Source organism: Salvelinus sp. IW2-2015, unplaced genomic scaffold (genome assembly GCF_002910315.2).
Source record: "Salvelinus sp. IW2-2015 unplaced genomic scaffold, ASM291031v2 Un_scaffold1617, whole genome shotgun sequence".
Taxonomy (NCBI): domain Eukaryota; kingdom Metazoa; phylum Chordata; class Actinopteri; order Salmoniformes; family Salmonidae; genus Salvelinus; species Salvelinus sp. IW2-2015.
This window is the reverse complement of record NW_019943036.1, coordinates 137,708-151,539: the sequence shown is the minus strand read 5'-3', so window position 1 is coordinate 151,539 and position 13,832 is coordinate 137,708. Positions and strand designations below refer to the sequence as shown.

The window sequence follows — 13,832 nt, the reverse complement described above, 5'->3', positions numbered from 1 at the left end:
TATCTTGATCCTACTGTCCCAATTTCTTCTCGCGCTCTCCCCATCTTTGTTTTGGATCAATCTCTCCCGCCATCTCTCATTTCCTCTCAGACTCACAGTCTTTGCGTGCAACCAGGAGAGATGCCAATTGACCTGCTGTCAGGATATTCAGTGTGGACTTGTTGATTCCAGGCTCAGATCTTATCTAATCAATATGGAGAACTGTGCCAGTGGAGATGGATAACATCTCAAACTGTGCACCAGTTCCAATGACCACCTCATGATTGGGAGTGGGAGCGTGTGTGTGTCAGATGTAAAATATATAAAAAGACTGACTTATTGTGGCAAGTAGTGTGTGTGTCACACAAATATATAAAATGACCATCTTGTGACAAGACGTGTGTGTGTGAATGCATAAAATGTGCACCTCATCCTGACAAGGAACGTCTGCGTGACTGATTTTTCCAATAAGTACACATGGGAAAGTACGTACAACAGTGACTACGTAGAAGTGGAGCATCTCTGAGTCTAATTCATTGACCAATCCCCAAGAGAACATCACAGGTAGAGTGAGAAAGAATGAATGGAAAGAGCAATGAGTAAGAGAAAGGAGGGAGAGAAAGGGCAAGCCTCAGCCTCTCAAATTGGAAATCATTGACTTGAGCTGAATCCAATTGCTCACTGAACTAAGACGACGGTAGAAATGTCACTCTTCCTTTTGGGCTGGAGCGTTATTACCCGACAGAACCAAATGATCTACCCCTGATCTCCAGACAGAACCAAACGCTCCAGTCCATTCAACCACCGATCCCTGCAGTGCCTCTCTACACTCTGGTCCTCAGCATAATAAAGCCTGTTATAGCCCTGATTACTCAGACCCTACGGGCACACACACACTTTTGGAAAGTCTGTACCTAGCCATGAGCATTATAAGAATATGAGCGCTATTGTCTGAGTATCTATTCAGAGACATTGAGTCTGATGCTCTAAAGCACTGTACCAGAAAGGGTTTACACCACTGTGCAAGACATTGAGTCCACAAACAATACAATTGTGGATAGTCAGATTAATATAGTTTAAACCATTTACATGATTTGCAAAATAACAATTTCCCTAATAATCCTGATGGGACTTAAATAAATGCAGAAAATCACTAATTAAAAATATTATTTCTACCACATTGACAATGTTATTTTTACGAAGCCCTTTTTTGATTCCGAGTTGTGATTCCGAGTTTGTAAGTGAAAATTAGTTCTAAGATTCATACTTTGTTTTTCCCGAGCTCACTTCACTCGTGCATAAGAGGGAGGCTTGCGCTACCCAGTGCTGGCACATGCGCAGAGCAAATACACCACTGCAATCAAATCAAATTTGTCACATGCGCCAAATACAACAACCTTACCTTGAAATACTTACAAGACCTTAACAATGCAGTTCAAGAAAGAGTTGATAAAATATTTACAGAATAAAAAAATCTTACAAAAGTAACAAATGTATATAACAAGGCTAGATATAGGGGGTACTGGTACCGAGTCACTGTAGATAGTCCGGGTGGCCATTTGATTAGTTGTCTTACGGCTTGCGGGTAGAAGCTGTTAAGGAGCCTTTTGGTCCTAGACTTGGCGCTCCAGTACCGCTTGCCGTGCAGTAGCAGAGAGAAGTCTGACCATTTTTTGGGCCTTCCTCTGACACCGCCTACTAGGTCCTGGATGTCAGGAAGCTTGTCCCCAGTCATGTACTGGGCCGTACACACTACTCTCTGTAGTGCCTAACGGTCAGATCCCGAGCAGTTGCCATACCAGACAGTGATGCAACCGGTCAGGATGCTCTCGATGGTGCAGCTGTAGAACTTTGAGGATCTGGGGACATGCCAAATCTTTCCAGTCTCCCGAGGGGGAAAGGTGTTGTGCCCTCTTTACAACTGTCTTGGTGTGTTTGGACTATGATAGTTTGTTGGGGATGTGGACACCAAGGAACTTGAAACACTCGACCCAATCCACTTCAGGACCTGTTCGGCCCTCCTTTTCCTATAGTTCACGATCAACTCCTTGGTCTTGCTCACATTGTGGCTCCCGAGTGGCTCAGCAGTCTAAGACACTGCATCTCAGTGCTAGAGGCGTCACTACAGACCCTGGTTTAATTCCATGCTGTATTACAACCAGCTGTGATTGGGAGTCCAATAGGACGGTGCACAATTGGCCCAGCATCGTCCGGGTTAGGCCGAGATAGGCAGTCATTGTAAATAAGAATTTATTGAACTACGCAAGTCTGTTAAAAAATAAAAATAAAACTTTGTTCTTATGGTTGTCCTGGCACCACACTGCCAGGTCGCTGACCTCCTCCCTATAGGCTGTCATCATTTTCGGTGTCATCAGCAAACGTAATGATTGTGTTGGAGTCGTGCTTGGCCACACAGTCGTGGGTGAACAGGGAGTACAGGAGGGGACTAAGCACGCACCCCTGAGGTGCCCCATTGTTGAGGATCAGTATGGCAGATGTGTTGTTGCCTACCCTTACCACCTGGGGGCGGCCCATCAGGAAGTCCAGGATGCAGTCGCAGAGGGAGGTGTTTAGTCCCAGGGTCATTAGCTTAGTGATGAGCTTTGTGGGCACTATGGTGTTGAAAGTAGAGCTGTAGTCAATAAACAGCATTCTCACATAGGTGTTCCTTTTGTCCAGGTGGGAAAGGGCAGTGTGGAGCGTGATTGAGATTGCATCTGTGGATCTGTTGGGGCGGTATGCAAATTGGAATGAGTCTAGGGTTTCTGGCATGATAGTGTTGATGTGAGCCATGACTAGCCTTTCAAAGCACTTGATGGCTACAGACGTGAGTGCTACGGGCGGTAATGGTTTAGGCAGGCTACCTTCGCTTTCTTGGGCACAGGGACTACGGTGGTCTGTTTGAAGCATGTACACAACCATTCAAAAGTTTGGGGTCACTTAGAAAAAGTCCTTGTTTTTGAAAGAAAAGCTCATTTTTGGTCCATTAAAATATAAAATTGATCAGAAATAGTGTAGACATTGTTAATGTAGTAAATGACTATTGTAGCTGGAAACGGCTGATTTTTTAATGGAATATCTACATAGGTGTACAAAGGCCCATTATCAGCAACCATCACTCCTGTGTTCCAATGGCACGTTGTGTTATCCAATCCAAGTTTATCATTTTAAAAAGGCTAATTGATCATTAGAAAACCCCTTTGCAATTATGTTAGCACAGCTGAAACTTGTTCTGATTAAAGAAGCAATAAAACTGGCCTTCTTTAGACTAGTTGAGTATCTGGAGCATCAGCAATTGTGGGTTCGATTTGTGAATTGTGGGTATTATTTAAATTAAAAATCATAATTTATAACCTTGTCAATGTCTTGACAATATTTCCTATTCATTTTGCAACTCATTTCATGTATGTTTTCATGGAAAACAAGGACATTTCTAAGTGACACCAAACTTTTGAACGATAGTGTAGGTATTAGACTCGGCCAAGGAGAGGTTGAAAATGCCAGTCGTGGCACTTTCCAGTTGGTCCGCGCATGCTCGCAGTACACATCCTGGTAATCCATATGTCCCGCAGCTTTGTGAATGTGAATGTAAAAAGGTCTTGCTCACATCGGCTACGGAGAGCGTGATCACAGAGTCGTCCGGAACAGTTGGTAGTCTCATGCATGCTTCAGTGTTGCTTAACTCGAAGGGAGCAGAAAAAGGCATTTAGCTCGTCTGGTAGGCTCGCGTCACTGGGCAGCCCACGGCAGGGTTTCGCTTTGTAGTCTAATAGTTTTCAAGCCCTGCCACATCTGACAAGCGTCAGAGCTGGTGTAGTAGGATTCAACCTTAATCCTGAATTGACACTGCCTGTTTGATGGTTCGCCTGAGGGCATAGCGGGATTGCTTATACGCATCCGGATTAGTGTCCCGCTCCTTGAAAGCGGCTGTAATCCATTGGTTCTGGTTGGGAAATGTACGTACGGTCACGTCGTCGATGCATTTATTGATGAAGCCGGTGACTGAGGTGATATACTCCTCAATGCCATTGAATGAATCCCGGAACATATGCCAGTCTGTGCTAGCGAAACAGCCACTAGGAGCGCCGCTTCTGGATGAGCATTTTCTTGTTTGCTTATGGCCTTATACAACTCGTTGAGTGCGGTCTTAGTACCAGTATCGTTTTGTGGTGGTAAATAGACAGCTACGAATAATATAGATGAGAACTCTTGGTAGATAGAATACCTCATAAGCTGTAGACAACAGTACCTCAGAAGAGCAATACCTCAAGACTTCTTTAATATTAGAAATTGCACACCAGCAGCTTTTGACAAATACACACCCCCGCCCCTTGTCTTACCAGACGTAGCTGCTCTGCCCTGCCGAAACACGGAGAAGCCAGCTCTATATTGTCCGTGTCGTTCAGGCAAGTCTCGGTGAAACATAAAATATTCATTTTTAATGTCCTGTTGGTAGGATAGTCTTAAATCATAGATCGTCCAGTTTGTTTTCCAATGCACGTTGGCCAATTAGGAGGGAAGTGGTGGTTTACCTACTCATCTGTGATGAGTAGATCCCACCCTTCCCCCCCTTTTGTTCACACTGAAGACAGGATTTGGGCCTTGTCGAGACAAAGCAATATATAAAGAAAAAAATCTTTGTCCAGTTCTTAGGTGAGTAATCGCTGTTCTGGTGTCCAGAAGATCTTTTCGGTCATAAGAGACAGTAGCAGCAACATTATGTACAAAATGAGATAAACAATGTGAGGAAGAGAAAAAAAAGCCACCCCCCCCGGCACCATTCTCTACTGAAACGCCGATTAAGGGGTTTAAGTCCTAATAATTCGAAAGGTTGCTCAGAAAACCAGGTGTTTGAAATTGCTGTATGCTTTGTTTGATTTGACCTTACACCGATTAAAATAAGCAGAACGAAGTGGTTAAAAATCAATGTAGAGTCAAAATTGAACTAAGCATACGCCGATTTAAAACCTGGTTTTCTGAGCAATCTTTCCAATTATTAGGACATGACTACTGGCATAACCAGTTTAATATTGAATGATTAGTGTGCATATAAATGTACTCACTGTCTATGAATCTATTCTCCATACTACCAGGGGACACAGCAGAGTTCCATGGCACCGAACAAGAGGAGCCATCCATTCCCAGGCTAGATCTCCCTCCCCAAGCCAGCACTTACTGTACCGTCTCCTCTCCCCATTCAAATAACCGGTTTCTACAGCAACTCCCTGCCATGATTAGAAGTGTAAATATTGAAGCAGGGACTTCAGCATAAATTAAAGAGCGGGAGTGAGTGACAGAGCGAGAGAATGAAAGAGCCAGCGTGAAATAGTGTTAATTTCCAATGGAGGTTTTGCAAAGTGATTGCCTCGTTATTCTCTTGTTTAGCAGTGAATGAGTCCGGCTGCTGGCAGCTTGCCTGTATTGTTGCGTTTTGTGTAGTGCCATCTTATGGGAAGAACAACAGTGCCATAAGAAAAGCGCTAGCAGTACAGCCTCATCCCCCCTCTCCTATTGTTGTCTATTTACAGGCTTTGGGGAACACAAACACTGAAGAAATCGATAAAGCTTCTATCAGTGTGAAAGTCGTGCAGAGAAGAAACTAAGTGTTCGTGAGAAATAGAGGATCAGAGAATTGCATTAACTGTGTGTTAAGGGACAATTTATCTTATTGAAAGAGAAGACTCCTTTACCACGGTGAGTCTAAAACAAACACGGAAAAGATACCTTTGGGAATACGAGCCAATGCATACTAACAAATTGTCTGCATTTTCCTGTAAGTTAGATGGGGATGTTTCCCCATTTCCACAGCATAATTAAGCAACAAGGCCAGGGGGTGTGGTAAGGGTTGTTCTCAGGCACGACACACATCACAAACCCCAGGTGCCTTATTTCTATTATAAACTGGTTACTAAGATAAATAGAACAGTAAATAAGTATTTTTGCGTCAGACCAGTGGTATATTGTCTGATATACCCCTGGCTAAAATGCTGTTTCAGCCAATCAGCATCCAGTCCCAAGAGAACTCCAGCAGAAGGAATACATCCTCTTAACATCACTGCAGAAAACAGAGAACACTCACAGAGACCCCTACATAATGTCTATAGAAGACTAACATGAGGCTACAGAGCTGTGAATTGGGGTGGATAAAGTCCTGCCTTATAAGCTGCTTCCATTAGCTTCTCTGACATTATCAAACTATAGTGAACATAAAATGCAACAATTCAAAAGATTTTACTGAATTACAGAACATGAGGAAATCAGTCAATTGAAATAAATAGGCCTCACAACGGGCCTCAGGATCCCGTCACAGTATTTGTGCATTCACATTGTCATCGATAAAATGCCATTGTGTTCGTTGTCCATAGCTTATGCCTGCCCATACCATAACCCCACGGGGCACTGTTCACTATATCAAACTGCTAGCCCACACAACGCCATACACGTGGTCTGTGGTTGTGAGGCCAGTTGGACGTACTGCCAAATTCTCTCAAATGATGTTTGAGGCAGCTTATAGAGAAATTAACATTAAATTCACTGACAACAGCTACGGTGAACATTCTTGCAATCAGTATGTCAATTACGCGCTCCCTCAACTTGAGACATCTGTGGCATTGTGTTGCGTGACAAACTGTACATTTTAGTGGTCTTTTATTGTTCCCTGCACAAGGTGCACCTGTGTAATGATCATGCCGTTTAATCAGCTTCTTGATATGCCACACTTGTCAGGTGGATGGATTATCTTGGAAAATGAGAAATTATCACTAACAGGGATGTAAACAAATGTGTGCATGTATTGAAAATGTACGTATGGAAAATGCTTTTTGTATGTATGGAAAATATCCTCTTGAAAGTAAACCAGTTGATAAAGAATAGGCCTTGTGTTCCAATGGGATCTAGATAAATGCATTAATGTCACACATTCTACACAAACAGCCCAGTGTGTTTGTCTGTGAGATAGAGAAAACCATTCAACAGAGGGTGACTGTATGGGGCACAATAAACACACACCTCCCTTCGCAAGGCCAGACGTTGAGCTCAGAGGCACACTGGGACTGCCTCCAGAATTCCAACACTCCTGGCTCCCTTCCGTGAACTCACACACAAACAAACACCTGGCTTGCAGCCATGGACATGTAGTTCTTGTCTGACCATCTAAGAGCCCTCGTCCTGCTTTGGGTCTTTCTGTAACATAGTGGGGGAGGGTGATGCTGTTACACAATCCAAAATGGACAGAACGGTCCTAAATGACTCCAACAGTAGGTGACATTCATGTCTGCTATACTTACAGACACCCACACACAGAGAGACACACCCACCCATAAAGACCCAGACAGCTTCCTATGGGTAAACACACATTTTTATAGATCAGAGCAGGGCCAGACAGAGAAACACCAACAGGCCCTCCCCCACTCTCTCTCCACTGTAGCGGAGCCAGTTACTCCACACAGTACTGTATACAGTCAACCAGGCCAGTCTGCAGTATAAAACACTATCCATCAGCCAGTCTCTCTGTACTGACATGCCATGATTAGTGTACTGGAGGCTGTAGATTGACAGTGGCCAACTCTCCTGGAGAGCTACTGTGTATTATAGCTCCTGCCTTGCTCTAACAAAGCTTGATATAGCTAATCTAGGTCTTGAGGAGCAGCTGATTGGTAGAATCTCAGTATCCAGTAGGTCTGCAGGAAGAGGGTAGGCCACCACTGGTTTACGACATCTCTAGTCATGCTCTGACTGACTGTCACTACTACAGTATTATTCAGACTGAGTGTCTCTGGGACTAACCTAGTGAGGAAACGGTCATTTATTCTTTCTGCTCAACACACACAGCCTCATCATCTCCAGTCTATTATGTCCAAAACACATGACTGACAGACACATGATTAAATCCAAAATCTTTTTCTCCATCAACCTCTGAGCAGCTTTCTCCAGTTGTCAGCTTCAGGGAGGACTATTCTGGACTGATGTGCAGTGTGCTTCTCTGATACCTTCGCGGCTGTTGTGGCTTCCCCCAGTGGTGGGTGAAGCCACAACTCTGAAATCAGACTTCCAATGGAGTCGGACTTCAGAGAATACTAATGAGAAGCCCTGCTTCAGTGACGGCACCCTGATAAACAGCTCTGAACCCGTCTGAAATCCCTTGGATGTGACGCCCCTCTGTTTGATCTCTGAACTACCTCTACTCTAGCCTTCCTCCTGATGCTGACTGCTCAAGACATTAATGTACTACCCTGCCTGCCATAATCGGCCATGAACTATTTGTTTTTGGAAGAAGAAAAAAAGTGGTTGTTGCTTAAAGTGCTTTGAGATTGTAATGAAAAGCACAAAGTTTAATGTACTATTAATCACTCGCCCTCTTAATCTCTTTTCTTCCTCCATCCCTCCTCCCAGTCACATTCAGGGCTGTGTCGCGCTGTGCTCTGTAGATTCAGCAGAAATCTCCCCCCGGGACAGAGCAATTGCCTTAGCACTTCGAAAATAAACCCTGGCTCCAAACAATATCATTGTGGAGCTCAACATTTCTTACAGACGCCTGCCCTCATCTACACAGTAAGCAATTCAAAGCGAGCTCTCTGACTAGTCAGAGATTGAGAGAGTATGGTTGTATGAGTCACTGGCTTTCGACATTGTGCTTTATTGTTTTCTAAACAAGAGCCAGAGAGAAAGTAAAGTGAGCACCGTTAAGGCATAATGCACCATTGACGTTCTGATATTAGTTTCTTTGAGCTACAGCACAGATTACAGAAAATCTCACAATATAATGTAGGCAGAGAATAAACACAGAAAGAGAGAGGGGTAGACAGAAAGAGAGAGGGACAGAAAGACAGAGGGGTAGAAAGATGTTTCCCACTGTCAAGCCATAAGGACATTGACTTACGATCCAGTCCATTGACGTAGTGGATGGAGACCTCACAGTGTCCCCACACGGCACTGACGATAGGGTACAGCCTCCTGCCCTTTAACCCTCTGAAGGCCACGCCCAGGTACTGGCCGTCCACCATGAAGCTGAGCGAGCCCTCGTCCATGTCCAGCACCACCAGCAGGGCATCCGGCAGAACAAACGACTCGTCTGCCTCCAGGAAACACGGGTATGTTGGTGCCGAGGTGGAGGCCAGCCGGTTCTTACTGTCGTGGTAGAGTCTGTTCCGGCCCAAGTCCCAACCCCACGACTCACAGTCCGAACCCACCAGGGCTGTGTAACCCACAGAGTGTAGAAGAGAGTCAGCCGTGCCCACCCCTACGACAGCGTGTGTTCCTCGTTGTCTCGCMGGCCAGTGGATCCGCCAGACATGGAGCCCCCGTGTGTAGCCCACCTGGCCGCGGATGCAGTCGGTGCTCTGGGCCACCGGGTGGCGGTGGAAGGTCAGCTTGTCGTCCTCCTTGACAAAGACGTTGAGCGAGCGGTCCTCTGGGTTCCAGGCATGGTGGAGCTGCAGGTCAGAGGTCGCAGGGGGCATGTCCAAAAGTAGGTCAAGACGAGGAGGCCGGCAGAAGTCTGGACCCCGCAGCTCACGGCGGACAGGCCGATATGAGGGCTCGCCCCGTGCGTCAACCGACTTGATGCTGCCCGAGATCTTCTGACCCATCGCTGGAGAGGGATGGAGGGATAGAGGGAGATGGGGGTGGAGGGCGGAGCGAGGGTGGTATGGGACTTCTCACCGTTACCTCATGGGCGCTGTGGCCAGAAGGGCAGTCGTCCCTGGCTGAGAGCCGCTCTCACAGAGACACTCAGTCCACTGTCAGAGGAACCTCGCTCCTACAGGAGACACACAGAAGAAAACATTAGTTGACTTTATCATGACATATTCTCACTTTCCCAAACTCCTGTTACACACAGCAGAAATGGCAAGACAACACAATGAAAGCCCTTTTCCTTACATATCGAAATTCAACTCAGACAGGCTAATGCAGCAGGCTTCCTTCCCCCAGAATAAAAACAGTCAAAAGAGCAGAGAAAGGGGGAGGAGAGGAAGCACAAGAGAAAGAAAGAGATGTATCAGTCTGAAAGCCTCAGGCTGCTCTGTAGTTCCTAACAGCTCTCTGGAAGAAGAGGGGGGGAACATCTGAGCAACATAAAGGGAGGATGAACTCTTCTCTTCTACGGACTCACTCAGACGTTACCAGCCTCACACGCCAAGGGCACCACCCCTACAGACACTGCGTGTGCATGTGTCAAACACGACATGAACTTTCACAAACTATGCACCAAACGAGACTGCACACCCCCAGAAATGTAGCTGCTCAGTTTTAACCACACATTCACCAGATACTGAACAGAGAGGACCATACATTGTATAACGAAACACGACAAACACAATGAAAAGGCCTGTGTGTGTGTTCTTAAAAAGGAAGGATATTCAGACAGAACGCTAACATTACTCTGGGTGATTCAGATTTTATGAGGGCCCTTTCAGAAGGAGTGGAGACTAAACAAGACCAAAAAGATTTGAGAAATCATTCCACAACAAAGATTTCAAAACAGTCAGTTACAGTGACCGATTTTACATGATTATCTCTGGCACAGTCATCCTGCCACTACATTTCCCATAAATCCACTGACACCCCTGTTACCAAGCCCTGTGCCCAGCTGTTCCAAAATTTCTGTTCCAAAAACACTCCCTCCCTGTTTTTGAGGAACAAGACCTACTCTGCTTCCAGAGAACAGAGAGAGAACCCTTAACTGTCACCCTGCACATCCCTGTGAGAGCAGAGCTGCTGCAGGGACACAATGGAGGGAGTAGGTCACACTCTGAACCCAAACACCAAGGGGAGAGACAGAGGTGGTGAGGCAGAGGTGGCTAGCCAGCTCCAGATTTAAACCACATAACAAACACTGACAAACTATTGTCTGTGTGAAGTAGGACGTACGTGCCTGTGTGTGTTCCAGACCTCATTTACATTGTGCAGGTTCTAGACAAATAAAAGCTACACATCTAAGATTTACTGACCTCCTGATGCCATTTGTGCTGGAATGAAGGGTGCTATTTATCACAATGTAATGAGGCCCACTGACTTATTGATCACAGCGCTGCGCCATCAGACACAGTCACTCTGCCTCTGTGTATGAAACAGACAGACACTTGTTTGCTGACTGAGCTAGCGCATCTTTTGTAATGAGTGGTGTGTCTAGTCTGAGGGAAGGTACTCGTCATCATATGACCCCTACGGGGAAAACACCATAGCAGACAATTAGATGACAAACTAAAGAGGGAAGAGAGGAAAGAGAAATCAAATGGTGCATAATGGACAGAGTGACAACACTCTCCTGCTGACCTCAACTTCATTACCAAGATGTCTGCAGTCACATGTGCCCTCGTGTGTGAAGTCCAATCTCTGTGTGTGCACTCTTGACCCCTTTGGCCAGTGTGTGAAGGTACGCACACACCCCCCCACCCAAACCATCTGGTGTTTATACTATCCAGGGCCTCTATCTCCTCTTGAATATAGTTGCGGAGGAGACGAAATGTGGGAGAGCGAGGGAGAGATATGACAGGAGATGAGATGAGTGAAAGAGGGATGAGGAGATTGGTGGTAGAGTGAAAGGGAGATGCGAGCCCACAAGGGGAGATGGGTCTAAGGGAGCGCAAACACCGTGACGAATGTCAATCTGTCGTTCATTATTAGTATTTTATTTAACTAGGCAAGTCAGTTAAGAACAAATTCTTATTTACAATGACGTCCTACCCCAGCCAATTGTGTGCCGCCCAACGGGACTCCCAATCATGGTCAGTTGTGATACAGCCTGGAATCAAACCAGKGTTTGTAGTGACACGTCTAGCACTGAGATGCAGTGCCTTAGACCGCTACACCATTTGTTCGGCGCAATGTGTTTTAGGAATCACCCCGCCGGTGGGGGTCAATGCCAAACATTTTAGTGCGATTCTACATGGTTTGCAAATTATGGCTCACACTCGGTTCAGAGGTGCTAAGTACTCTGTCGGCAAACGCTACCGGTGTGCCCGTGCCTTAAGGGAGGAAATATGGAGTGATGAACAGAGGAAAGGGGGTAGATGACGGGTAAAGGAGTGGAATAGGAACATCTCTGGTTATTCTAGCAGACCTCTCTGTTAGTATAGGTTAGAGCAGCTGGCATGTAGGCCACTGCTAGCTGGCTGGCGTTGGCAGTGTTGTCAGCATATCAAAACACAGAGACTGGCCGGACAACACAAGGCCACACAGACTCATACATACCTTGAAGACGCATTATAGCTAGATCAAACGAGTGACAGCAGCTTTGAACCGACACATACACAGAAAACAGACATGAACAGATGTAGTTTTGCACACGCACACCGTCTGAGTTGGAGAGCTTTTAAATTGCAGATTCTCTTATTCCAAGAGAATTTGACATCCTATCCTCCATCTCCCCTTAGTTCTCCTCTCTCAGCGACGTGCCATCCCTTATTGCCAAGGTAGTGGTGTTTCCCCATCCCTTGTTCCTCCCCACCATCTCATGTGCTTTGTGGAAGAGCAGATGTCCGTCACACAGTCCTAACTCAGTATAAATGGATTCGCATAACATTGTGTTGTGTCACGGGCCATTGGCTGGCTGGGGGATCAATACAACTCTACTGGAGCCCAACCTCTCTAGAAATGACTATTGAGCAGAGGGGAAAACACCAGAGAGATATGTTGCGTATTGGAAGATGAGGGGTTACACTGTTTATTAATGTGAGAGTCCGAGAATAAGTCCATTGATACAAGGTGGGCGGAGTCTGAGCTATTTCAGTGTTCCAGTCCATCTGAGCCAGGACTAGCAGAGAGGTGTGACTGAACTGTTAGGTGATAGGGCAAGCACATCCCTAGTCGTACACACTCAACCTAACAAATATGACTTGCTCTAACAGTAACTTAAATACAACACTGAGGGATTTACTGCGAGACTGAATAATAGTACACTGCCGCAGCGCAAGTATGACAAACCATAGGATACTGTTACAGTGAGAGAGCCACGGTGAAATCCAATACTTTAAGACTTGGAGTATAACATCTTGATAGTGAGTTTGCTTTACAGTTTACTGTTAAAAGCAGAGCACATCGTCTCACAGGACAGAAAAAGACTGACTCAATCACTCTCCAGACTTGTGTAACAGCACATCTTAACAGCTAATGATCTCTCATCCCAACCCTAGAGGAAGTGCCTTCCTCGCTCTCTCTGTGTGCGTGTTAGCCAAACAGCTGTGGAATGATAGAGTACCACAAAGCTCCCTTCATTTGATATTCCCTATACTGAGTGTCTTTAGCACAACGCAGCTTGAACGCAACAGTAACACACGAACGAGACAGAGCAAGAGAGGGAACATGGAGAAAAACAGAGAGACTTCTTACCATGCGAAGCGATATCCAAAATCAAGCTGGTCTCAGCATTTAGCTTTCTCACGACTCAAGGCAATGTGTACACAAACACTAGGAGGAGAAAGGGAATCTCAGACTTTTCCTGGATGCCTTGTTCAACTACGGCCAGAATACAGTGGATTGAGAGAGGAAGACAGAGAGAGAGAGAAATAGGATAGAAAAAGAGTATGTCAGTAAGTGACGTCACAACAGGAAAACAGTCTAGCCTCAGTCAGTTCCCAGCTACGACAGGAAAACAGCCGCTGGAAGGAGAGAGGGAGGGGAAGAAAGAGGGAGCGAGCGAGGAAGGGGGCTAAGCACGAGCCCACAGAAAGTATTTCCCAACGATTACAAAACAATCCTGTCTCGCTTGCTCTGTGCTTCAAGTGGAGCGAGAGAAAAAAAAGAGCAGGATCGACATGCCACTGACCACGCCGCCTAGAAGAGACACGCCACTGACCACGCCGCCTAGAAGAGACACGCCACTGACCACGCCGCCTAGAAGAGACACGCCACTG

At 45.9% G+C, this 13,832-nt stretch overlaps 1 protein-coding gene across 3 annotated transcripts in view; it reads right to left on the bottom strand.

Moving 5' to 3' along the window:
- The window catches only part of LOC112071446 (SPRY domain-containing SOCS box protein 4), a 45,493-nt gene that overhangs the window by 6,277 nt on the left and 25,384 nt on the right, over positions 1–13,832 (bottom strand). For 2 of the 3 annotated variants that reach the window (XM_024138909.2, XM_024138907.2), the window contains one exon: positions 8,858–9,736. In XM_024138909.2, coding sequence (XP_023994677.1) covers positions 8,858–9,566 — 709 coding nt within the window. In that variant the 5' untranslated portion in view covers positions 9,567–9,736. Of the gene's footprint in view, positions 1–8,857; positions 9,737–13,308; positions 13,522–13,832 lie in introns of those variants that run through there. The other variant, XM_024138908.2, reaches the window with a different exon arrangement.